The sequence below is a fragment of the Indicator indicator genome, chromosome 2 (genome assembly GCF_027791375.1).
Source record: "Indicator indicator isolate 239-I01 chromosome 2, UM_Iind_1.1, whole genome shotgun sequence".
Classification (NCBI taxonomy): domain Eukaryota; kingdom Metazoa; phylum Chordata; class Aves; order Piciformes; family Indicatoridae; genus Indicator; species Indicator indicator.
Genome location: NC_072011.1, coordinates 59,749,292 through 59,775,683, shown reverse-complemented (window position 1 = coordinate 59,775,683; position 26,392 = coordinate 59,749,292). Strand labels below are relative to the sequence as shown.

The window sequence follows — 26,392 nt, the reverse complement described above, 5'->3', positions numbered from 1 at the left end:
AAATGTGTCCAGAGAAGGGCAACAAAGCTGGTGAGGGGTCTGGAGCACAGTCCTGTGAGGAGAGGATGAGGGAACTGGGGTTGTTTAGCCTGGAGAAGAGGAGGCTCAGGGGAGACCTTACTGCTCTCTACAACTACCTGAAGGGAGGTTGTAGCCAGGTGGGGGTTGGTCTCTTCTCCCAGGCAACCGGTGACAGAACAAGAGGACACAGTCTCAAGCTGCACCAGGGGAGGTTTAGGCTGGATGTGAGGAAGAAATTCTTCACAGGAAGAGTGATTTGTCTTTGTAATGGGCTGTATGGGGAGGTAGCAGAGTCAGTGTCCCTGGAAGTGTTTAAAAAAAGACTGAATGAGGCACTCAGTGCCATGGTTTAGTTGATTAGATGGTGCTGGGTGACAGATAGGTTGGACTTGATGATCTCGAAGGTCTTTTCCAGCCTGGGTGATTCTGTGATTCAGCACCATATAAATATTTCCCATAAACCTAAATCTCTAGGTTTGTTGAGATCAGAAAGAGGCTCTATGAAGATACTGCTCCATGTAACTAGTTACTGGCATACACCCTTATGGCAGGAGTTCTGTCAGAGCTTCTCTGAACGGTCAAAGCAGAAAGAAAGGAATTCAGAAGGCGTACTTAAGAAGTCCATGTTTACCTCTCATGCTTAAGAGCAAGGAAGGCCATGTTTCATTGCACTAACATACCTCTGAATTAGTTTTATGTAATCAAGCAGTTGCATAGTCATGCTAGCTGCATCTTGTTGCTTTTACTGCTTTTTGCTGGTGTACATTGTAAGGCATAGGACATGTCTGGGGAGTTGGTGTCAGCCTGAATTCTGTTGGAGGCATTCATGTTTGTTACAGGTGGAAGTACTTAAACTGGGTTTTAGTTGAAACTTGCAAGATTTAAAAAAAAAAAAAATTAAATTTTAAAATCCTTCTATAACTGAAGCTGAAATGACTTGCTGCTGTGGTATCTGTTTTTTACAGTTCTCACTTAAGTGTATTTTCTTCCTCCTTCTAGATTGGAATGTTGACCATAACTACTGATAATGAAAAGGTAATCTGTTTTAAACATTATCAAATTGCATCTGGCAAATACTTCAATTCTGATTCTATGAAACTTATTCCAAAGGTCTAATTACAAAGAATGCTGTAGTAAAATGACCTGAGTCACCCATGTAATCTACATACTTATGTTTGAGTTTGTGAAATCCATGTATTTCTTAATTATCATCTTCTGTCTGGTGAACTGCTATCTTCTATTCGTGTAAGCAGCTCAGAGCAGTGTGAGCTGTGGTCCAGGTCTGTCCTCTGTCATTTGAGGAAAGCATTGTTCTGTTTGTACTTCAGTAACCCTAATTGGATTCCAAGCAACTCTTGAGGCTGGGCTCAAGATGCCGAAGTCATCACTGACTCTAGTGCCTGCCATTTAAGTACATGCTAGCCCAGAACAGAGGTCACACTGAAAGAAACTTGGAATCAACTCTCAAACTAAATGTTACCTTTCTATTTAGCACTGATATAAGCAGAAGGATTACTCCAACAGGAACTCTGAGTCTGATTCAGTGCTTTCTCTTTTTGATACTGCAGGGAACTGGTTTGTATTTTAGTTCACTTTTCTTGTGAAAGTGTGATTGAAAAGGAGAGGAGGCCAGGTAATAAGTGAGAGAAGTTCTTAAAAACTGCTCCATAGTGCTGAACTTCCAGGTGAATTTGAAGTCCTCTGAAAGCTGCCTCTGGTTGATTACTCTGTCACTTACAACAAACTGGCAAGTTTTGAGGTTTTGAGTTTGGTTTTTTTTTTAAGTTCAAATCGCTAAAGAAGTTTGAAGATGCATCACTAGAAACTTTTTTGACTGTTGTGAGCTTCTGAAATATAGTTGTGCAAAGGAATTCTTCCATGTGGGGAAAAGCTAGTAAGTATGTAAATGAAAGAAGTCGACTGGATTTTTGTCTTCATCACAGACTTAATGTGCTAAATTAAGCCATCTTCTTACATCTTCAGTCAGCTCTTTGTCCTTTAAGGAAGTCTGACATATTAAGAGTCACCATCAGAGCCACAAATTGTAGTGACCTGTTGTAATTTGCCCATTGTGTTTGGGGAATGTAATGCTTTTGGGCAGAGCACTTAAGCCTCAGGAGGGAAGAAGTCAGTATAGAGGAGAGTGTTGATGAAGTATTCACTCTGCTCAACATAAATATGTCTGCTTAAATTGTTTTGCTTTACCAGGCTCCAGATGTTGAATCTCGTGAGGACCTGATAAAAAACCACTATATGGCAAGGATAGCAGAGCTTACATCCCATCTGCAGCTTGCTGACAGCAAATCAGTACACTTTCATGCTGAGGTGAGCATCCAGACAGCATCTATACTGAAAGAGTAAGTTCAGTTTTGAGCAGGCAAGTGTTACAAGAGTGAGTTTAAATATATGGAAGATAATGTTTCTTAAAAATCTGTTTCTGGGATGTTTTTTGGCTGTGGTCTCGTATACAGAAAAATGAAATATTAATCTTTTGGTAGCTTTGTGTTGGGTGTATGAACAAGTGTAATGGGTGTCATATATAGGTTTGTTCATATAAGCCAAAGCAGCTGTCTTTAGTTACCAAGCTAGCTTTGACTTAATCTTAGTGATGTTGATGTCATTCAAAAATATTTGAGCTTATCAAGTGATGAAAAGAGCTCTCTTCTGAGAAGGAAATTCTTTGGCCTAAGTTATACTTCAAGAGTTAACAAAATCATTCATTTTGGTTTCATGATTTCATTTCAAGTCATGAGGTAATTTTTTTTTTTTTTTTCCTGAAAGGAGTTTGTGTAATTAACACAAACACATTTTGGAATATACCAAGGCTCCAGGTTGACAAAGAAAATCCTCTTAAATATTTTTATAATGGTAGATGACCTATAGAGGAACCATCTTTCTCTATTTGAGCAATGTGTGAAGCAAGTTAGTTGTATTGCTTGCTTAGTAATTGTGTGAAAAATATGAGAAATACGATATTTAGAGGACTGGAAATATGCTACTTCTATAAAACGAAATAAATTTATTACCTGTTACATCATCTTTTGTATTTTAAGATGTGCACGAGCTTTAACTAAGTTTCTTGACATCTAAGGATTACAGAAAGATGGAAATATCCAAAGCAATCACTTAAAGACTACACAAGGCAATACCCTGAAACTGACTTTTCCTCCTTCCACCCTCCCTGTCCTGTTCTTACTGATAGTGTCGAGCACTTGCCAAAAGACTGTCTTTAGCAGAGAAGTCCAAGGAATCACTCATGGAAGAGCTGAAACTAGCTAGTCAAAACATCAGTAGATTACAGGCAAGTAAAATATTGTATCGTGTAGTAAATGCACTTTTGTCGTCATGGGTAAGGGGAAGTTGGGAGCTTGACCATGCTGTTGAGCATGGTCATGCCTTTAGTTACGTGATGTAAAGTCTCTTCTCCACATACTATTAGAGCTTTAATATGCTCTAAATCCCAGGTATAAAGCTGAAGTGGAACATGCTTGCAAGGAAGGAAAGTGTTATAGTAGTGAAGCCTGTGTTCCAGCAGATTTCATGTCTAGCCTTTGACTGAAAATTTTGGGGGGGGAGCATTTTTGTCAAAAGGTAAGCAGAAACTTAGACAGTAACCTAGACATAGTCGTAGGTTGACTATGGTAGACAACCTAGGTAGGCATAACCTAGATGTAGGTTTACTGGTTTCAGATGATGCACGGAATTCTTAATCCTTTCTAGCATCTGGGACTGAAAAATCTTAAATGCCAGAGTGGGTTGGGGATTTTTTTTTTTCTTAGATGGCGATAGATTAACATAAAGCAAAAATAATGTTGGGAGTAATCTTTATGAAGCCATTTGTTAACAACAGATAAAACTCTTATGCCAGATGTCCTGTCAGTGTCCTGTGTCTCTGTCCTTTGCCTTCATACACAGCTGAGAAAGGTGCCAATATTAAAGTGTATATAAATATTCAGTCCATAAATGCCTTCATGTTTCCCTTATATTTAGTGTATATCTTTGTTGTTCACCTGTCTGAACTGGACAGTGCCTAAAATGCTCCATACTGGTAGTGAATATAATAATATACACTTTAAGAGGGGTCATAAACAAAAAGTGGTCTTTCAATTTGTTCCTTTAACACATTCTACAATCAATCTCCAACTCAGCATGAGTTGTTAATCTCCAATTACATATTAAACTTCCTAAGAAAAGACAAGGGGCACACAATTTGTATATTTAATAGTCTGCATAATATTGAATCACTGAATTATTGAGGCTGGAAGAGCCATAGAATGGTAGGGGTTGGATGGGACCTCTAGAGGTCATCTAGTCTCACCCCCCTGCCAAAGCAGGATCACCTAGATAAGGTCACACAGGAATGTGTCCAGGCGAGTTCTAAAAGTCTCCAGAGAAGGAGACTCCACAATCTCCTTAGGCAGCTTGCTCCAGGGCTGCAGCACCCTCACAGGAAGGAATTTTCTCCCTCATGTTTGGGTGGAACTTCCTGTGTTCCAGCTTGTACCCATTGTTCCTTGTTTTATCACTGGGCACCACCAAAAAGAGCCTGGCACCTTCATCTTGACACCCACCTCTCAGATATTTGTAGATATTAAGAGAGGAAAGCTTTCAGCCCTTAACCAAGCTGCTTTAAAGGGGTTTTTATAAAGATGCTCCTGCAGAAGGTAGTCTGGTCCCATCCTGTAGTCAGAGCAGACAGTTCAGATCAAGCTATTGAAATTGGGAGTTTCCTCTACAGCCATGCTGGCCTCCTGCCACAATTGCTCCACTTCCGAAGCATTGGACTGTTCTTTGCTCTGTCCTTGATTCAGCTTTCCTGGGCCCCTTTAATTTCCAGGGCAGTTTTACCTGAGGTCTTGGCAAGCCAATTTTGAAAAAGCCAAACTGCCCACTTCCGAAATCTAGAGTTGCTGTAATTCTTCTCTTTATCTTGCTTCCCTCAGGATCTTAAATTCCACTAACTCATGGTTGATGCAACCAAGGCTACCATTGGCTTTCCCATCCCTGACAAGCTTTTCCTTATTTGTGAGTAACAGGTCTTGCAGAAAGCATCTGTCAGGCCTGTTGGTCACTGGTATTAAGAGCTCTGGAGAGCAGCAAAGAACTTCTTGGATTGCTTGTGTGCCACTTTGTTGCCCTTCCAAGACATGTCAGAGTAGTTAAAATCCCTCCTGAGGTTCAGGGTCTGGGACTGAGAGATTTTTATCCACTTGTAGCAGATAGTTGCTGTATCACCTTTGTTCTCCCCTGATCCCTGCCTATGAGAGCTTAATTGTTTTCAGACCACCCCTTCACATAAAGCATGACTTCTCTCCTTCCTATCCTACCCTTCCTGAAGTGTCCATATCCCTTCAATGCTGCATTTCTGTTCATCTACACTATCCCACCATGCCTCTAATCCTGGAGAGATCATAGCTCTGCACCTGCGTGTGTGGATTGCTGATTCCTTCAGCTTTGTATAGTCTAGGTACAGGCTGTGTTCTATCCTTGTAAACATGTTTCCAGTATGGGAAAACATTACCTGTTTTAAGCCATGAAATTGGCAGTGGGAGAGTGGAATTACAAAGCAGACAGAGCACAAAGAAGGGGAACAGACCATGCATGAGATTTCAGGTAAAAGAAAATAAAGGGTTGGGGGGGGGGTTGGGTGGATTGGGGTTTTTTAGTGGTTTAGCTTAATTGCACTCATACATCATCAAAAGTGTAGCTGACCAAGTGGAGATAGCAGTTGGCTGTGTTGCCAGTTGTCACTAATGTTGAGCAAAGGCTTCTGGTTGTTATCCCTTAGGATGAACTGATGACGACGAAGAGAAGCTATGAGGATCAGTTGAGTATGATGAGTGACCATCTCTGCAGTATGAATGAAACCTTAACTAAGCAAAGGGAAGAAATTGATACACTAAAGATGACTAGTAAGGTAAGCTGCCAGGTGTTGACAGCAGGCACTGGCTGTGGTTTGGAGGTCTGTGGGTAGCATTTGGCGTTCCTGTGGTACTAACCCTTTAACAAACCAATTCACAAGCTACAGTTCCTATTCTCAGCCAGCTGGACAGAAAACTCCATGTGTGGTCTTGCATGTTTCAGTGAAGAAAAATTCTTGTAAAACATTTACATGTGGGAAAGAACAACCGCTTTGTCACTGTTTCCAAGTAGGCTTTCAGAGTGCATCCTCTGATCTGGAAGATGAGTGCCTTGATTTGTTTATATCTGGTGACTACAGAACTGTTTGCAAATCCAGCTGGTGATGCTAGGTGTTTGAAGTTATTGGTAGGACTGTCCTTTTCTGCACTCCTGAATCAGCATACTGTTTTTCTTGGCAGCTATTTTTTTTCTCTGTATTTCCATACTCTATCTTATCTGTCTCATACATAGGGTTGAAAAGGTTGCCACTTAACATTCTTCTGTGAACTTAAAATGCACACTGAAATTCTTCTCCAAGCTAGAAGCCTGCCCACTTACCAGAAACATGTTTTTGTCTTATCTTAATGATGAAAAATAAAATACAGAAGTCTGTCAGTGATTAAACTATGGTATGCCTTATTCTGATGGTTCTAGGGTGGAACAGATACTGTGAAGGCCTCTACCCTTCATTTGCCTCTCTATGAAACTAATAAACTAGCATTACTGTCTTTGTGAAATGCATGGAAGCAGGCTTCTCTGAAGGGTTAAAAAACAAACTCAAAAATAGATGTTGTGATTAAAGGTCCTGTGCTGACAATTTATGTTTTGAGAGTCAACTCTTCCCCCCTTCCCCTGTGTATAGAAGTGTTTTTCTTTCAGCTCTTGGCCTGCATATTGCCCATAGCACTTCATGGTTTTTATAAAATGTTTTCTGGAATTTTTCACCTGTCATACTTTGAAGACTTGAAGTGGTACTCTGAAAGGGAGGTACTTCATGGTCTCACAGCAGTAGACACACATTTCAAAACCTGACTAAATGCAGAAGGCAATTTGGTTAGCATCAAAGTGATGCAGTTGAAGCCATTATCACTTGCAAAGGGTTGTTGGCCAGGTGAAAAACAAATGTTCTTTTAAGGAAATAGTTACTTGCTAGCAATTCTGTCTTGCTGTTTCACAAAAGTTTATTTTAAGCCACTTACTTGCTTTGTGGAATTACTGTGAGTCAAATTTGTGTTGCTTAGGTGTAGAATAGATTATTTTCTAAGATAAGAATATTCTATATAGCTAAAGCTAATTTTGTGAGGTGAAAAAAAATTTGGGGGATTGATTATTTTTTTTTTTTTTAATTTGAGAGAGTGATCCTATAAGGTTTATGTTTCAAATATCACTTAAGGGTGAATTATAATTTGACTTGCCTTCACTACCCTTACAGTATTAGTGAGGTTAATACAGTTAAGTGTCCTGGGAGATAATTCAAATGTCTTTTTTTCCCCAGGTTTCAATTGAAGTAAGGTACTTTTGTGCTTATTTGAAATAGCTGGTGCTTTCCACTGTTACACCTGTAAAGATAAGGGGATTGTCAGAGCAAGATGTGACAAGCTTCCATGATTAAAAGCTGATTTTCAGCTGGACTGGACTACTTATTTTGTTTGCTGCTGGGGGTACTGGTTAACAGTCAATTGAATGTGAGTCAGCAGTGCCCAGGTGACGAGGAAAGCCAATTACATCTTGGATTAGGAACACTGTGACCAGCAGGAACAGGGAGGTGATCATCCCCCTGTGCTCAGCACTGGTGAGGCCACACCTCGAGTGTTGTGTTCAGTTCTGGGCCCCTCACTGCAAGAAGAACCTTGAGGTGCTGGAGCTTGTCCAGAGGAGGACAATGAGGCTGGTGAAGGGCATGGAGCACATGGCCTGTGAGGAGCATCTGATGGAGCTGGGGTTGTTCAGTCTGGAGAAGAGGAGGCTGAGAGGAGACCTCAGTGCTCTCTGCAACCACCTGAAGGGAGGTTGGAGCAAGGAGGGGGCAGCCTACTCTCCTTGGTAGCAAGCAACAGGACTGGAGGAAATGTTTTCAAGCTGTGCTAGGGGAGGTTCAGGCTGGATGTTAGGAAATATTTCTTCACAGAGGGTGTTCTCAAACATTGGAATGGTCTGCCCAGGGCAGTGGTGGAGTCAGCATCCCTGAAGGTGTTGGAGCAGTGTGTGGACCTGGTGCTTAGGGACATGGTTTAGTGTTGACCCTTCAGTGCTTGGTGGAGGGCTGGATTGGATATCTTTGAGGTCTCTTCCAGCCAGATGTATTCTGTGATTCTGTGTGATAAATTATCAGACTCCAGGTTTTATATGGTCTCTGTCTAGATTTTCTGATAAGAATTATATGTTCTGTTCATTTGTTTCTTGTTGCAGGGAAATTCTAAGAAGAACAAAAATCGATAGCTCACAGCTAATCAACAGCCTTCAGAAGATGCTGCTGCACAGGATTCATTATCCAAGTCCTGCTTGTTCCAGGAAGCAGGGGGTCATGTTTGGTCTAGTAACAAACTGCTTTGGTGCTGTAAATGGCTTTAAAATATGTAGAACTTAGATTAAACAGAATTTCATGTTGGCTCTAAACTACTCTGTGGATAATTTATATAGTAATTCCCTTCAGTTTTTACTGTGCACTTTTTAAAACCAGGTTTTAATTTCATGTAATGACTTCAGGTTTTGTATATTTTCAATTATGATCACGCACCAACAAATGTAGATCAGTGCAGTATTTGTCTGGTTTTGAGTTATACATGAAATTATCAGCCTGTACATTCCTTCATTTGTTAATGGCCACTTAAAAATTAACTTTGAGACCTTTTCTGGCCATGCAATCTGTTCAGTTACTGTAAATGTATTATTGCTTTTCTCAACCCTTCTGAATTAATTGGAATTGTGGCTTTAAATTATTTCTATAAATTCACACAAACCAATGGGATCACTATTTTTGTTTAGGCTGCAATAGTGAAAACTTTTGCTACTTGTATTTGGCATTTTGGGTTTTGAAGAGCACAAACAGCTGAATTGGGATACTTCTATGAAATGGCTTTAAGCCCACCCTTAGGCATTTTGTTTACATGTGTGTATTTATACTGGTAGCTGTTTAAAGCTAGAAGCAACTGTGATCATAATTTGCCCCAAAAGAGTGAAACAATATGTGTGTAGAATAGATCAGTTCACTGTGCTCTCTCACAATACAGGAAAAGAAAACAAAAAACTCAAACCAAACAACCTAGATTTCAACACTGAATTTGAAAAGTCTCCATGGAATTAAGTCCTGATGGATTCACTGGAGGAATGCACATGATTTTTCCTGTGTTTTGGGGATGTTTGTGAACTTTAGGCCTCTTCAAATATTTTTTTTTTTTAAAGTGAAGTCTAATATCACAAGTTGTCACAGCATTGACTTTTTTTTTAATCAGATGCTGTGCTGCTCCACACTTTCCACTGATTTTTTTGTTTTTCTTCTTCTGTTCCATAATTTGCATTATGGCACTTTGTCTCATAAGGGTTTACTCTGATATCAACTGTGTCGATATATTATTAGTATGTAATAAATCAACTAGACAAAACCACCTTGACTCTTTTTTTTTTTTTTTTCTTTAATTCCAGCCATAGCCAGGTTGCACAGTGCGGTGTTGTGGTGAGATGTTAGCAGCTATTCCTGTTGAGGTGAGCTCAGGTCATTAGAGCAGTCCTGTTACTTGTAGCAGTGTTTGTTTCTGTACCTAAAGCTGCCGTGTGCTACACTGACTCCATGTTAGCTTTTCTCACCACCTCCTGTGCTCGAAGGCAAACGGCCCCCTGATGTGTATATTGTTTGCAACTATGGAACTGTTCTGATTGGGTTTTTATTTTAATCACAAAATAGATGTGGGCATGAAATGAGAGAGAAGGTGGAAAGAGCTCACATGGTTTCCTACTAGCATTATGCAGAATTGAAGTGTTTACTTTCTCTCCAACTATGTTATTGAAGCAGATAGAGCTTCAAGTGTTTCACTTAGTTCTTTTGAAGCTGCGTTTTCTGAGGGCTCTTATCTTGTACTGAAGGTACTGCACAGGATCACAGGATGTTAGGGGTTGAAAGGGACCTCTGGAGATGTTAGAGTCCAATGCCCCTGCCAGAGCTGGACTGTAGAATCCAGTGCAGGTCACACAGGAATGCATCCAGACAGGTCTTGAAAGTCTCCAGAGAAGGAGACTCCATAACCTCTCTGAGGAACATGTTCCAGTGCTCTGTGACCCTTACAGTAAAGAAGTCCTTCCTCATGTTGAGGTGGGACTTCTGTGCTGTAGTTTCTATCCATTGTCCCTTGTCCTATCACAGGGTGCAGCTGAGCAGAGGCTGTCCTTTCCTTCCTGACACCGAGCCCTCAGATATTTGTGAACATTTATTAGATCCCCTCTCCTTCTCCTGTCTAGACTAAACAGCCCCAGGTCTCCCAGCCTTTCCTCATAATGTAGTGCTCCAGTCCCTCAATCATCCTTGTAGCTCTCTATTGGACTCTCTCAAGTAGATCCCTGTACCTCTTGAAAGGGGAGCCCAGAACTGAATGCAGTATTCCAGATGAACCCTCACTAGGGCAGAATTGAGGGGGTACTGCAATACAATTCAGTTACTGTATTTTAATTCCCTAAATCAAGTTGCTGAGCTTGTTTCTGATACTACTTCTCTTAGGTGGCTGCATTCAGAGGAAGGTTTTGCTTATGCTATTTTTTGACAGACCTAAGTAAAAATATGCTTTGAAGACTGAATGAAAGTGTGCATAAAAAGTTAAATGTATCTCTTATCTCAGACTGATTTTTATAATAGAGTATACCCCCAAGATCAAAACTGGAATTGATGTGGAATGCATAAGCATTTAGGTACAATTCTAATGTGCATTAGTTTATCAGCATTTTTGTCTTGCAGTATTTATATCAAAATGTATTTGGGTGTCCTTCCTCACCAATCGGCAGTAAACAAGCTCAGGAAGAGGCAAGTTTGATCACTTAAGCTGTCTTAAATTTTTCAAGGAAGTGTTTTCAAGTAAGTTTTACATATTCCTAAACTGTCAAAAATGGAATCTTGGGGGAAGAGGTGGGAAATGTAGAATTTTAATTTTGAGTACTGTTGCAGTAATGCTGTGAAGGGGCAGTAGCATATCACATTTGACACAGTGGCATTAGGAACTGGAACAAGTGCAAATGCCAAACTACCTCTGCTGAAAAAGTAGCTCTTAATCATTTTCTGAATATCTCAGATGCTCTTAATAATCTAAATTTGTTACTGAACAGTGCTATGCTATTATAAAGCTGAAGCCACCTTCAACATTCCAGAGAAGAATTCCTTTTTGAGACAAGGTTTTCCAGAAATTGAAATTTGAGCTATTTTGTCCCTTGGAAAAGGTCTGTGCATATTGTTATGGAATGCACAAACTCAGGGCAAGGAAGTTGTATTAATTCTGAAATTGATGTTCAAAAATTTGCAGTGGAGAAAACTTGACTTCCTAGTTGATTGGTCAGGAAACTAATGACAAATAACTGTTGTAAAGTAGAGAAGTTTATAGAACAATACAGTGCAAAGCCGGGGTTAAAGAAAGATCCTAATGGTTTTTTTACTTACACTAAACAAAATGTTTAGAATCATAGAATTGTCAGGGTTGGAAGGGACCTCAAGGATCACCCAATTCCAACACCCCTGCCATGGGCAGGGACACCTCACACTAGATCAGGTTGCTCACAGCCACATCCAGCCTGGCCTTAAAAACCTCCAGGGATGAGGCTTCCACCACCTCCCTGGGCAACCTGTTCCAGTGTCTCACCACCCTCATGGTGAAAAACTTCTTCCTAACATCCAATCTGAATCTACCCATTTCTAGTTTTGTCCCATTCCCCTTAGTTCTATCCCTACCTGACACCCTAAAAAGTCCCTCCCCAGCTTTCTTGTAGGCCTCTTTCAGATACTGGAAGGCCACAACAAGGTCTCCTCAGAGTCTTCTCTTCTCCAGACTGAACAGCCCCAACTCTCTGTCTGTCTCCCTAGCAGAGGAGCTCCAGCCCTCTCCTCATCCTTGTGGCCCTTCTCTGGACACATTCCAACACCTCCAGGTCTTTTTTTCTAGGGGCTCCAGAACTGGATGCAGTACTTCATGTGGAGTCTCACCAGAGTACAGTAGAGGGGGAGAATCACCTCCCTTGACCTGCTGGCTATGCTTCTCTTGATGCAGCCCAGGATGCAATTGGTTTAGCTGTCCTAGATTTCTGAATATATACCCCCAGGAACTATTTTGTGTGTTCAATGAATGAATTTAACTTTGAGATTGCTCTCTGAAGACCTACTGCTTCAAGAGTTGTGGTGGGTTGAAAAATTCCCCCCAACATTAAATTTACCAGACCAGCTCAGTTGGAAGCAAATGGAAGGTGTATTTACAAGCAAAACTACAGTCTACAATGAAATGCAATGAATATGTACAAACAGGTATTTACAATTAATAAACAGCACAAGGACACCCCCCCCGGCCAAAGACCAGGGGAGCTGCAACAGCTTCTCCCCTCCTGATTCCCCCAGAGCAGAGAACTTAGCCAAAACAGTGTAGCCAAGGTCAAAGAGAAGCCAGCAGAAGCACAAAGTTAGTATCTCCCAGCCCAAGGAAGCGAGAAGAGAGAAAGAGTATTTGCCAAACTAATTCTTATGGTTGAAAACTGTCCAATGGGATTGGTTAGAACTATCATTATTTTCCTTTTTACACCCAGGAGTGATTTATTTACATTTTTACTACTTTCTGTTCAAGATCTGTGAAAAATTTTTAAAGACATAGCCTAGAACTACCACAAGAGTTATGAAAGTACCCAAGAAGCACCAAATACATGGACTATTTTAAAAGTCCTTTAGGTCTTACAGGTCAGAGGTTTTCCTGCCTGAAAGCTTAACCTCTAAAACAGGAGTCTTAGGCCGACAACATCATAGACTCTGCAAGCATCTCATTGCTACTTATTTTACATTGTTTACTGATCATCTTCAGTGTGGATTTAAAAATGGTGGTCTTTGTAATGTCCTTTGCTAATTCCTTCAGAGATATTCTTGAGGATGTCCTTGCTTGCTGCAGAAGGAGTTGGACTAGGTGACCTTTGGAGGTCCCTTCCAACCCAGACCATTCTATGACTCTTAATCAGATCAACAGTGGTGCTAGGATCTTCAGGCTAGATGTGATCTAGTACATTCCAAGCATCATCAGTAGCAAGACTGAAACATTTTGCTTTCCCATTGTTGTTGCAATGTATCAGTGATTTATACAGATAATTTTCCCTTTTACCAAGCCAACTCATAATCCTGGTGCTTATTCTACTCTACCTGCCTTTGCTGACAGATGAATTGGATTTTTGATGGGCAAAGGACTTTGCTCCAGCATGTTTCTTTGGGCACAGCAGGAGCCATCACTTCAACATATCCAAGGCATCAGTTGAAAACAGGAAAGGGAGTAAACTTTTTTTTTTATCCACATACAACCCATCATGAGACTAGAGAATTTACAAACTGCCTTGTTTGAGCCAAGTGAACTGTTAAAAACTGTAAATCCAATGTTATATTGAACTTGGGGGAACCATCTGGTCCTGTAAGCTGGGCACACTTCTTGTTTAATACAGCATGTGTGTAAAGTAAATTGAGAGTACTATCTTGGCAGCAGCAGGGTCATAATAAAAGTATAGCTTAGTGCAATAAAAGTTTGTAATTGCTACCAGAGGTCTGATTGCTTCCTCCCACAGAAGTTAGGTGCCACTGTATGAAAAATGCTTGCTCTGTCTTACTCTCCGTATTCTGCTTCTGTTACCACTTGCAGTGTTACTCAGCAGTGAATTAAAACCATGTTTGTTTAGAAGGGGCCATGTTTGCCCTAATTCCGGAATATTTCTTTTAATTAGAGAGTTAGAAACTTGCTTTAGCTATAATTGGGTCTGCTGAGCTGCTAGCTTGTTTACAGATGGGGACCTTTATAAAGCAAGGCCTGATTTGGGCTATGGAAACTTGCCTGGGGGCAGTCGTCATTGTCTGCCTCTGCTCTATGTGTGTAGGCAGCTTTAGACACATCAATGCCAATTCAGAATCACTCAGCTTCTCACAGAAGCTTTGAGTGCAAATACTTGCATCCAGGTTGCTCAGCTGAGCTGCAAAATAAGAAATGTCTGGGTCTCATGAGGCCTAATTTGCATGGCAGGCGACCCTGCTACCAGCCCTATGAGAAACTAAGCTTTTTATATGTGGAAGTGCAGAGGTGCCACCAGAAATCATGATTTATATGTACTGGTGTGGATCCTAATTCACCCTGTATGTCCAAAACTATTTAAACTGATGAGAGTAGCTTTTGAAAACCAGGTCTGGTGTTGGTGGGATTAAGATAAGATTTCTTTACAAATGAAAAGGCTTCTAGACAAAGCTTGAGATGGCACAGATTCTCTACATCCTTATCAATGATGTCTCCATAGGGGTCTTTTACTTGAATCAACCAAAGGCAGCAAGGACCAGGAGTAGCCAGACACAGCCTGAACTTTTGGGATAGTGCACAGGCTTATTGGCTACTGGATATGAACTTCTCCAGCCAGGGAGATATAAAGCCTCATGTTAATGAAGATGGGATGTGTGATGGGGGTACGTGCAAAGGGGGAACATGTAGGAGGCAGAGAGGGAAATCTGTATGTTCCAAGTACCTCAGCCAGTGGGGAAAGGAAAAGGATTGGAATTTAGCATAAAAGGAGTCTGTCCTCCAACAATTTGAGAGGCCTCACAGGGATTCTGCCCAGTGGACAGTGCCCTTTATTTGAATAAAGTTTTACAGGACTCTTCTGTCTCCGTTGTGAGCATTAATCTTTAGCCATGGTCCATTTCCTTACTGTGCCAAAATTATATTTATCATCTTCCATAAACAGCATAGCTTGATCCTGAGCAGAGTTAAGCCCACAAAATTCAGAGGTTTTTCTTTTCCAGTCACTTTAAACACTACAGACTCTTTCATGAATTGACTTGGAAGCTAGATTGCAGTGGCAAGTATCTTCTTGAAAACTCTGTATAAAGTTCATTGCTTCTGAAGTGAATACAGGAGCATCTTAAATTTCTCCATACCTCCTCTTCCTTTTTCTACTAAAGCTTTATACTGTCGTAGGTTCAGCTTGCTAAGCCACTGGATCCACCCAATTGTCCCTCTCCTCCATCCAGTTGGAGGCAGGACTCCTCTAATTCTGACTGGAATCTTGTGAAGACACTTCGGGAGTCCCTTCAGGAGGATCAGAAGCAGTTCCTCTGCTCTTTTTGGGCAATTTTCCACTGGAAACGGGGGCAGCATCCTTCCAGGGGGAATTTCCTTGTAATTCACAGACTCATGCAGTTGGAACTGAAGTAGATTTTCCACCCCACTTCCTCATGTCCTCCCCCATGGTCATGTAACTACAAAACCACAGGGTACGCTGTGGTGTGTACCTCCCAGATTCTCTCTCTAGTAAGTAGGTGCACTCAGTGTAGTGGATAAGAAGTAAATTCTGTTGCTTAAGATAATATGAACACATTGTCCTAGTTGTATGTAAGCCATTTTCCAAGCCTTGTGCTGTCTGTCTTTGAAGGAATTCGTATCTCCAGAGGAACTCCAGCACATGAGGTATCCTGTCCTGTCTCGGTGCTGGGAGGTGTTTGCTGAGAGATAGCTCTGCAGAAGGTAAACAAAAGGTGAGAGCTGGCCTGGCCTTGGTGGTGCCACATTGCAGCTTAGTCTTTCCATAGTTTTTTAGGAATGCTTGGCAATGTCCATGGCCTACCTTGAAGAAAAAGAAGTGATGCTTTACTAAGATCTTCAGAGTGTTGTTGGAAATGCTTTCCTTCAGCAGTGACAGAAATCTTTGCTGTTTCATGCTTTATGGAGTCACTACTCATCCCACCTCACACCGTTCAATTGACTGGAGGCTGCCTTCACCCAATTCCCAGAAAGGCTTTGGCATGACTTCAAACAACATTAAGGGTTAGGGCTGGACTGGTCACTAAATGAGTGACAGGCACTCTCTATGAAGCCCTCTCCCTTCCCAAAGGGGAAGAGAAAGGGAATAAGGGAGAGGTACTTATGGGCTGGAAAAGAAAAACTCATACAGCTTTAAAGAAAATAATAATAAATAAATATATACAAAACCAATATCAAACCCAACACTCCTGATGACAATGATGTCAAAGTCACCACTGATAGTGCAGGAGGCACTGGGGAGGTCCCAGGCTGGTTTCAGCGGCAGACAGAAACTATATTCTGAAACTGGATTCAGGAACATATGGGTCAGGATCAAAGGCAGACAAGAGATCTGCTTGGATTCTGGCTATTGGAGAAGACAGCTTGACCCTTATTATCCCTCAGCTTTACAGCAAATACGATGTTCATGAAATGGAATCCCTTGTAGGTCAGTTTAGGGTAACCTGTCTTGACTGTTTCTCCCAGCAGGTGCAGCCAGCACCCTCAAGTCTTAGCAGCCAGTACACACAAGACTTAGCAATGTCCTTGGTGTGCAGAGAAGCAAGTATAAGCAAGAGCCTTTCTGCATGCCATTCTTTAGTACTAACTATAAACGCTGTGCTATCGCTGCTAGAATCAGACAGTGTCTGTGAAAACATGCTGTGAACTTCAGAAAGTGAAGTCTCTGAGAAGTGACTGAAGTGAAATCACTAAACGGAGTTAGTTCTGTTCTAGCTTGAACCAGGACATGTAAGAACTTAAAAAACATTTGCACCAGTTTCTCACATCATGGAAAATCAACCTTTGGTTGTCTCTGCCTAGCAGTTTCTTGCACCTTCACCACAGGCTGCCAGCATTGTTCCTTCAAGCCTGTTCCCCAGGAGGTCCCCACCTCCATAAAACAGTGGTAGTTCACTTCTTTCCATAGCTTGTTCTTCCTCACCCTGCTTTGACTCCTCTTCATATTAATTTTCATGTTCTCTTGGGCACAATGTTAACAAGTATTTCTGGCTGATCCTCCACCCTTTCCAAAGGGTTGAGCCTCGGAACCATTTTGATTGGAAGATGCCTGACTGATCATCCAGTCTAACTGTTAACCCTGCACACCCCAAGCCCACCACTAAACCATGTCCCTCAGCACCACATCTATGTGTCTTCTAAATACCTCCAGGAACGATGCCTCCACCACCTCCCTGGACAGCCTGTTCCGATGTTTGATAACCCTTTCAGAAAAGAAATTTTTCCTAATATCCAACCTAAATCCCCCCTGGTGCAACTTGAGGCTGTTTCCTCTTGTCCCATCACTCGATACTAGGGGGAAGAGACCAATGTCCACCTCACTCCATCCTCCTTTCAGGGAGTTGTAGAGATGAAGGTTTCCCCTCAGCCTCCTTTTCTACCCACTAAACAACCTCAATTCCCTCAGCTGCTCCTCACCAGACCTGTCCTCATCTCACAGTTACTTTTTTTCCCCTTTTCTTTTAGGTGTCCCTTTGGTGGGTCGTGAACAATCTGGACCCCAAGAAATCCTTCGCTGTCACACAGAAAGAAATCTGCAGGAATGAAGAAGGAAATCAGGAGGAATGTTGAAGGAGTGCTCCCCTCAGAAAGCGGCCGGGCTGGGGGCGGGTTCGAGGCGCGGGCCCTGCGCGGGCGCTGCTTGCTGCTGCCGCTGCTTGCTGCTGCCGCCTCTGCCGGCGGCCGGGGGACTTCATGGCGGCGCCGAGGCGGGTAAGGAGCGGGTCCGGAGGGGCTGGGGAGCAGGGCGGGCAGCCGGGTTCTTCGCTGTGTCCCGGGAGAGGCTGCTCCCGGGCAGCGGAGCGGTGGAGCGGGTTCCCGGAGACATGAGGGGGTTCCGTTAAAAGTGGAATTTTCCCTGTGGTGGAGCGCAGACAGAAGTCCTGGCTTGAAACGGGCCGGTGGATAGATGGGGCTGCTTTGTTTTGGTTTAAGGACGGGGTTGAAAGATGTGTATTTTGGCTCCTTTTTTCTTTTTTTGGCGTATTCCATTTTTAATATTTGTTCTCTATTTTTTCTTTCCTCTTTCCCTCTTTTTCTTCTCTTTCTTTCCCTCTTTTTCTCCTCTCTTTCCCTTTTTTTCTCTCTCTCCCTCTTTTTCTTCTTCTTTCTCTCTTTCTCTTCTTCTTTCCCTCTTTTTCTTCTCTCTCTTTTCTTCTTTTTATTTCTCTCTCCCTCTTTCTTCTCCCGCTTTCCTTATGGTCCCTTCTTTCCTTTCTCTTTTTTTTTTCTCTTTTTATTTTTTCTTTTCTCTCTTTTATCCTATTTTTCTCTTTTATCTTTGCTTGTTTCCTTTTAAAATCGTTTTCTTAGTTGCCTTTAAATCAGCAGTGATGAAGAAGGGGCTGCCTTTATGTGGGGTGCTCAGAGCTTTGAACTGCTGCAGAGATCAGTGGGATTTGGGAGAAGAGATCCCACAGGATCAAGTTCCCGTGACTTTTGCCTTGTTAGGAGACTAGAGCAGTCAAGAAGTGTTGTTGGGGTTTTTTCTATTATTTTAAACTTGAAGTTGACTGAATTCCTGGAACTTTTCTCATGTTTTCTAGTGGTTCAGCTGCTGGTGTTTAAAACTATGGATGTAGGCTGATGATGTTTGAAGTTGTTCCTACAGGAATCTGTCCCATAGATGTGAGTGGGGTGTAGGGCTTTGGGGAGGCAACGGGAGCAGATCCAGAAGAAAGTACTCACTGAAGGGGGAAGTTTTCAGTAAGGTTTTATTTTTTTTTTAAGTGTAGGTCTTCTGATACTTGTGGCAAATAAAAGCACTTCTGGAATGTGTGGGGGAAATGCCGACTAAGGTATTTTATGGGAGCTTGGAAAAAAGTTAAGTTGCAAAAGTCTCCACTTACCTTCCCTGGTGTTTTCTCTCTGAGGTGGAGCACACTAGAAACCCTCCCTGGTTTCTCTGCAAACAGGCCTTAGGTTTTCTTGGGAGAGTGGTAATGACTGTCTGGAGAGGGGGGAAGAGGATTTTGGAGCCTGAGGCTCTTAAATATGAACTACTCATTTTGCTGTTAACTCACTGTTCCTTATCTGGAGGCTGAGACTCTGCAGCATCTTTAAGACAAGAAGAAAAAGAGGTAGCTGAAGACAAACCCCCTTGAGTTGCTTTGGTTTGGTGGGCTGAAATTGTACCTACACTGAGAAAGTCTTATCAACAAAATATGAGTTGCTTTCTTGACTCTATATGTGGCTAGCCACAGGTAGAGGGGACCTTGGCACTGCTCTTTTTAAGTAGTTGAGCACAGAAGTATTTTGTAAAACAGAGAACATGGCTGGAATTGTGAATCACAGCACTGGGGAATTATGCCTGAAGGCTGGTGTGATGTGCTTGTTTCAGTCTGGGATTTGATTCTTCTCTCCATCTCCTTGTGTGCAGAATCTTTTTTTTCTATCACATTACAAATTATGATAAGCTTAATGGCCCAGCCTTTTGATACTGCTGCCCAAAATCCAGATCTCTAAATGGCAAATTAACAAAGTTAAGTTTTGCTCTGTGTGAATGTGAACTCTAACATGAAATGCACCCAATGGCATGAATGCACTATCATGGACAGTGTTTTGATTAATGTTTTGGTAAACAAAATTGCTCCTGTCCAACACTCTTTGGCTTTTGGTTGGTATAAATAAGAGCTGAAGTCTTCTGCTTCAGAAAGCTAGGAAACCCACAGATCTATCTTCAAAAGGTTGGGGTTTTTTTTCATATAATACCAGGTTGGAAGGGATCTCAAGGATCATCTAGTCCAAACTGTCAGGGTAAGAATATAGTTGAAATGAGGTGGCCCAGCACCCTGTCAAGCTGGACCTTGAAACTGTCTAATGTAGGGGAATCTACCACCTCCCTTGGGAGTTTATTTCAATGTCTAATAGTTCAAATAGCCAATTTTTTTTTTTCTGGCATCCAGTCTGAATCTCCCCAATAGCAACTTGTCCCCACTACCCCTCTTCTTTACCATATCTTTACCAAGTTTTTGGAGAGGAGCCCAAATGAAACTTTTTTAGGTGACTGCATTATGAATTCTACTTTCTGACATGACTGTCATCAGTATCTATTAAAAATACCTCCAACCAAATACACAAGAATTTAATTGTGACCCTTCTTCTCATTAGTGCTAGTGTTCTTGTAAGGCTTTAAGGCAAGGAGAAGGGGACTGTCCTGCAGTTGAGGAGAGAGCTGGTCTGTCAGAAAATGTTTCTAACAGCTGTCTTCAGATGGAAGAACTCTGTCAATCTTATGTCATGTGTTGGTCTGCAGGAAGTGGTTGGTTGTTGGGCACTAAAGCATGAGATAATTTTGAATGTGGATAAAAATAAAAGCAATAGGATAATGCATGATGTCATTGAGGGAAATTGCTAAATACAGTGTTTCTGTTAAGCTTTCACACTTTTTATTATTCACCACTGAGACTGCTGCAAGAGTTTTTGAAGTGTCCTTTTGTGTTGTGTGTGCTTTGTGGCGCTTTATCCATCACTTCCCTTGGACACAGCAAACACCAGCAGAGAGCCAGGTTTAAATTTTTTTCTGACCATGAGCAGTTTAGTATTTTGAAGTGAGCTGTGAGCCAGAGTGTTCAGCTTCTTTTTTTTATTTTTTTTTCCATCTAGAGGGCTGCTTGATCCTTAAACACACACCCCGCAAGCTCACTTCCCCTAAAACCAACAAACAAACCACCCCAAACACCAAAAAAAAAAAAAAAAAAAAAAGCAGCTCTTTATTTTGCAGGAGTGGGACAGCCACCCATAATTACATTCCTGATGCTTGGTAAAGTATTAGAAATCTCTGCCCCTTCTCAGAGGGAGGAGTTTGGAATGTTAAACTACTGCAGTGCTGCCATGACAAGAGTACTTTTATGGGATGTTTGTGCTTTCCTAATAACAGATTTCCTAAACACAGATTAAAAATTGCTTCAGTAGATGCAGTAACATTCCATTAACTTAGTGACCTGCAGAAGCACTGTAAATAAAAATAGATTTGTTTTCCTGTCTCTGGCCATAAGCCAGAGCACTATGATGAGGGTTTGTTGGCTTTTTTTTCCATTTAAAAAAAAACAACCCCAAGCCTTCTGTAGGGTAAAATGTCAGCTTAGTGTCAATAAACAGTTTACATGAGACTTTTCTGCAGCTGTCCACTGGCTGTCAGAAATCTGCCTATGCAGTCACTATGGTGATGCTGAGGAGGAGTGTGATTCAGAAAAGATAAAGCAGGGCTGGCTGAGTGAACTGAATGGGAGCGAGAACAGAAGCACCTTTCAGGGGTGCAGTAGTGCTGCTCCCTGCAGCTTGACAGACCAGCAACCTCTGCCTCTTTCCCTACTCTGTCCATCATCTCATTGGGGGGTTAAATTTCACAGGATCACAGAATGTTAGGGGCTGGGAAGGGACCTCAAAAGCCTCAAAAGACCTCTCTGCCAGAGCAGGATCACCTAGAGCAGATCACACAGGAACACATCCAGGCAGGTTTTGAGTATCTCCAGAGAGGGAGACTCCACAACCTCCCTGGGCAGCCTGTTCCAGTGTTCCCTCACAGGGAAAAAATTTTTCCTCATGTTTCCATGGAACTTTCGATCCCTCAGCTTCCACCCATTGCCCCTTGTCCTGTCATTGGGCATCCCTGAGCAGAGCCTGGCTCCATCCTCTTGGCACTCACCCTTTACCTGTTTATAAACATGAATGAGGTCACCTCTCAGTCTCCTCCTTTCCAAGCTGAAGAGCCCCAGCTCCCTCAGTCTCTCCTTGTAAGGAAGATGTTCCACTCCCTTAATCATTGTTTGTGGCTCTATGCTCTATGGCCTCTTTTCAGGCAGTTCCCTGAGGTCCTTCTTGAGCTGAGGGTCCCAGAACTGGACACAAGATTCCAGATGCAACCTCACCAGGGCAGAGTAGAGGGGAAGGAGAACCTCTCTGGACCTACTGACCACAGCCCTTCTAATCCACCCCAGAATGGCATTGACCTTCTTGGCCACAAGAGCACATTGCTGGCTCATGGTCAACCTGCCATCCACTAGGACCCCCAGGCTGATTATTTTAGTTAAGTAGTAATTCTAATTTTGCCAAAATAGGTCCTGTTTTGAGGGTTTTTTTTAGGTTTTCTGTTAAAGATATTCAATACAACATAGAAGGACCATTTTGTGGTTCTTAGAGTTTAATCTTGTTCTCATTTGAGTAAGTGAAAGTGCTCCTCCTGCCTTTGATACCAGGCAGTATCTTCAGTCCTCTTCAGGTTTTTCTGACCATCCCCTGTTTGCCAGTAAGCACAATGTCAGCGTGGGTATGCCCCATCCTGCCTTTTGAGTTACCAACCTGGAGTCTGAAGATGCTACCAGATGTAATGTTCCTTATCTGGCACAGTTTGTCACCTTCTGAGATAAGAAATCCACCCATGAACAGGAAAAAAATGTGAGACGCTCTTTTCTGAGCCTTTTCTGGAGGAACTGACTGAAAAGTTAGAGCTAATGGACCTGAGAAAGATTTGTGTTTGCCATTCTTGTGGTTAGACCTTATGATATAACAGAGATAAAGCCTTTTTTGTCACTTTTGCTATAGGGGGACCTGCACAGAGTGGATTGATGGGCTGAGTCCAATTGTGTGAGATTCAACAAAGCCAAGTGCCAGGCCCTCCACTGGGTCACAACATTCCCATGAATGCTGCAGACTTGGGGCAGAGTGGCTAGGAGGGTGCCCAACAGAAAAGGACCAGAGGGTGTTGGTTGACAGCCAGAATATGCTGAGGTGGCCAAGAAGGCCACCAGCATCCTGGCCTGGATCAGGAATGGTGTGGCCAGCAGGAGCAGGGAAATGATTGTGCCCTGGACTCTGGGCACTGGTGAGGCCACATCTTGAATATGGGGTTCAGTTTTGGGCCACTCACTACAAGAAGGACATTGAGGTTCTGGAGCATGTCCAGAGAAGGGCAGTAAAGCTGGTGAAGGGTCTGAAGAGCAGGTCTGGTGAGGAGCAACTGAGAGAACTGTGGTTGTTTAGAGAAGAGGAGCCTGAGGGGAGACCTCATTGCTCTCTACAATTCTCTGAAAGGAGGCTGGAGTGAGGTGGGGGTTGGTCTATTCACCCCACTATTAGGTGATAGAATGAGAGGAAATGACCTAAAATTGTGCCAGGGGAGGTTTAGGTTGGATACTAGGAAGAATTTCTTTCCTGAAAGAGTGGTCAGGCATTGGAACAGGCTGCCTAGAGAGATGGTGGTGGAGTCACTGTCCCTGGAGGTATTTAAAAAACACATAGACATGGCATTTGGGGACATGGTTTAATGGCCACAGTGGTACTGGGTCAACAGTTGGACTCCGTGATCTTGGTTGAATTTTCCTACTGAAGCAACTCCATGATTCTATTAAATAAGGAAATCCATATCAGGCTATATTGTGTATTCATTTCTGGCTTTTTGGCATGTACCAGAATTATTCAGAGCTGGTGAGATGCAAGATGCAATTGCATTTTTTGGGAACTTTTAAAATACTTACATGTGGCTGGGGAGTGGGAAAATGTTGTGTTGTGTTTTGTTTTAGAAAGTGCTTGTTGCAAGCATCCTTGAACGTTTTATAGCTGGAAACTGGCTTTTGTTTTACTACTCCATGCTGTTGTATTCATTGGTCATGTGTTTCGTAAGGTGTCTGCACACTGGCTAATTGACAGCAAGCAGGACAGGAGCTGCTACAAGTAGCTTTGTAGTTTCTTTTAGTCAGTGAGGTGGCCTTTAGGTAAGAGGAACACTTTAGTTATTGGCAGCTCAGTGCCTGTCTGCCTGCACTGATGAAGAAGTTCTGCAGGGACTTCCAAGAGTGGCTTCAGGTCTCCATGCTGGTATTTCCCAATGAGTGTTATTTTACTTCATTTATTTTTAGTTCATTGTGTTTAGTTATTTTGTCCTGTTGTCAAAGTTACATTTGTGATTGCTCATTATCCTCCCCCTCTATTCTGCCTTGGTGAGGCCTCATCTGTGTCCAGTTCTGGGCTTCCCAGTTCAAGGAGGACAGGGAACTGCTTGAGAGGGTATGGCAAAGGGCTACAAAGATGATTAGGGGACTAGAACATCTCTCTTATGAAGAAAAGCTGAGGGACTTGGGGCTTTTTAGGCAGGAGAGAAAAAGGCCGAGGGGGGATCTTATCAATGCATATAAATAACCTAAAGGGCAGGTGTGAAGAGGATGGGGCTGGGCACTTTTCAGTGGTGCCCAGTGATAGGACAAAGGGCAATTAATACAAACTAGAATACAGGAGGTTTCACTTGAACTTGTCCCCATCTCTGGAGACTTTGAAAATCTGTTTCTGTGCAGCCTGATCTAGGAATACCTGTTTTAACATGAGGGTTGGACTAGATGATTTCCAGAGCTCCCTTCCAACCCCTGCCATTCTGTGGTCTTATCAATGCTTCTAAATGCTTCAAGGGTGGGTGTTAGGAGGAGGGGGCCAGTCCTTTTTGAGTGGTACCCAGTGACAGGACAAGAAATAATGGACACAAGCTCAAACATAGGAAATTCCATCCAAACATGAAGAGGAACTTCTTTACGTTGAGGGTAGCAGAGCACTGGAACAGGCTGCCCAGAGAGGTGGTGGAATGTCTGCTTCTAGGGTAATTCAAAGCCCACCTGTGCAATCTGATCTTGGTGACTCTACGCTGGCACGGGGGGGTTGGATGATTTCCAGAGGTGCCTTCCAACCCCTATCATTCTGTGATTCTGTGATAATAAACTCTGCAAAAAAAGCCTTCAGAGGAACAGTGACACATATCCCAGGTGACTGTGTTGGAGTGACTTATGAAAATCTCCTGTAGAAAGCATCTTTGGCATGTCCTTGTAAAATTCCTATGGGCATTTCCAGTAAAACATCTCTAGGCTTTTCTGCCTTTTCTATTCCAAACTAAGAAAATCCTGATGGAGAAGGCTGGTCTGATTTGCCCATGGTGGTGTGACCACTGGAACAGGGCAAGGGAGGGTGTGGGAATTGGGGCTTAAAGTATGTAGGGAGAACAGCTGAAGGCAGTCATGCATGCTGTTTTGTTGTCTTTCTGGGGCAGCTTTGAAATGACTTCACATCTGAGTGTGAGGGAAGGTCTTAAGAATGAATGGATCTAGACATGAGAAAGAGTTTATTTGCAGTGCTGCAGAGCAGCCGAGGCATGGGTGATTATTTTATGGCAAAGATGGGAATTGTTTTGAGTAGCTATACTAAATTTTCATATAAACTGAAAGGTGTTCAGCATCTAACCTCCCTGTTCGTTCTGTTGTGAGCAAGAAGAGGAGCTGCTGCTTTGGGGAAGACCCACTTACACCACAGCTGAGCAGACTAGAAATGTTCCCAGAGATGTGAAGCTGGCAGCATGAATTTAATTTCTTTTCATTTGAGAGTTTCCTGGAGGTTTTCCCTCCTGTGTGAATCTCATATCTACTTGCAGCCTTTAAAGCATGAGGTATGACTCTGGGAGGCAGAGGAGCTGGCATTTCTTCAATCCACCTTTGATGCTTCCATATAGCATCCCTCCTGAGCACTGGGTGCTCCTGCAGCAAACAGAGAGCATTAGTGCTATAACTGTTGCTGCTTGTCTTTGTGTTGGTGAGATGTGTGACACGAGCCTCACTAGAGGGTGTTGCAGCCTCTGCCACACCCTTTTCACCAGTGAGGAAAGTAAGTGTAATCTCCACTTGGGAATACACTGGCATGCATATTGGGAACATTATGCTCTGCTCTGGTGAGACCCCACCTGAGCTCTGGAGCCCTCATTGCAAGAAGGACATGGATCTGTTGTAGAGGGTCCAGAGAAGGGCCACAAAGATGATCAGAGGGCTGTAGCACCTCTCCTGTGAGGACAGGTTGAAGGAGGTGAGTCTGTACATCCTGGAGGAAAGAAAGCTCTGGGGAGACCTAATAGCAGCCTTCCAGTACCTGAAAGGGGGTACAGGAAAGCTGGGGGGGGGCTGCTTATAAGTGCATGTGGTGATAGGACAAAGGACAATGGCTTTAAACTAGATTGGAAGTTCTTTGCTATGAGGGTTGTGAGACATTGGAACGGGCTGCCCACAGAAGTTGTGGACACCTCACCTCTGGAAATGTTAAAGAGCAGGCAGGATGAGGCTTTGAGCAGCCTGGTCTAGCAGGAAATGTCCCTGCCCATGGCAGGGGGGTTGGAAGTAGGTGGTCTTTAAGGTCCCTTCCAGCTCAGGCCATTCTATGATTCTGTGTCTTGATGCCCTTAAAAACGTTGATTTTTCCATCCTTGGGTATGCAAGTACCAGCCACCTTGTCTGGAGTGGAAACTCCCTTTGGAAGGCAGGAGCAAGAACTAGCCAGAGGAATTTGCATGAGTTATGCTTGTCTTTGCTCTGGGGACGTGCACGCTGTCAAAAGCTGAAAGCTTTAATTCCCCCCAGCTCTTGGGGCCCAGAGGAAGGAATTCCAAATTAAATAGATTAGCTGAGAGTCACAAACTTCTCCCAGCTGTGCTTAAGCCCCAG

The 26,392-nt window shown here is 42.7% G+C and overlaps 1 protein-coding gene across 1 annotated transcript in view; it reads left to right on the top strand.

Moving 5' to 3' along the window:
* Positions 1–8,361, top strand: part of PPP1R21 (protein phosphatase 1 regulatory subunit 21) — a 32,620-nt gene extending 24,259 nt beyond the window's left edge. Inside the window, exons 18-22 of the mRNA XM_054396020.1 lie at positions 1,021–1,056; positions 2,230–2,346; positions 3,224–3,322; positions 5,810–5,938; positions 8,332–8,361. Of these exons, the coding sequence (XP_054251995.1) occupies positions 1,021–1,056; positions 2,230–2,346; positions 3,224–3,322; positions 5,810–5,938; positions 8,332–8,361 (411 nt within the window). The remainder of the gene's footprint in view (positions 1–1,020; positions 1,057–2,229; positions 2,347–3,223; positions 3,323–5,809; positions 5,939–8,331) is intronic.
* Positions 8,362–26,392: the final 18,031 nt, after the last annotated feature.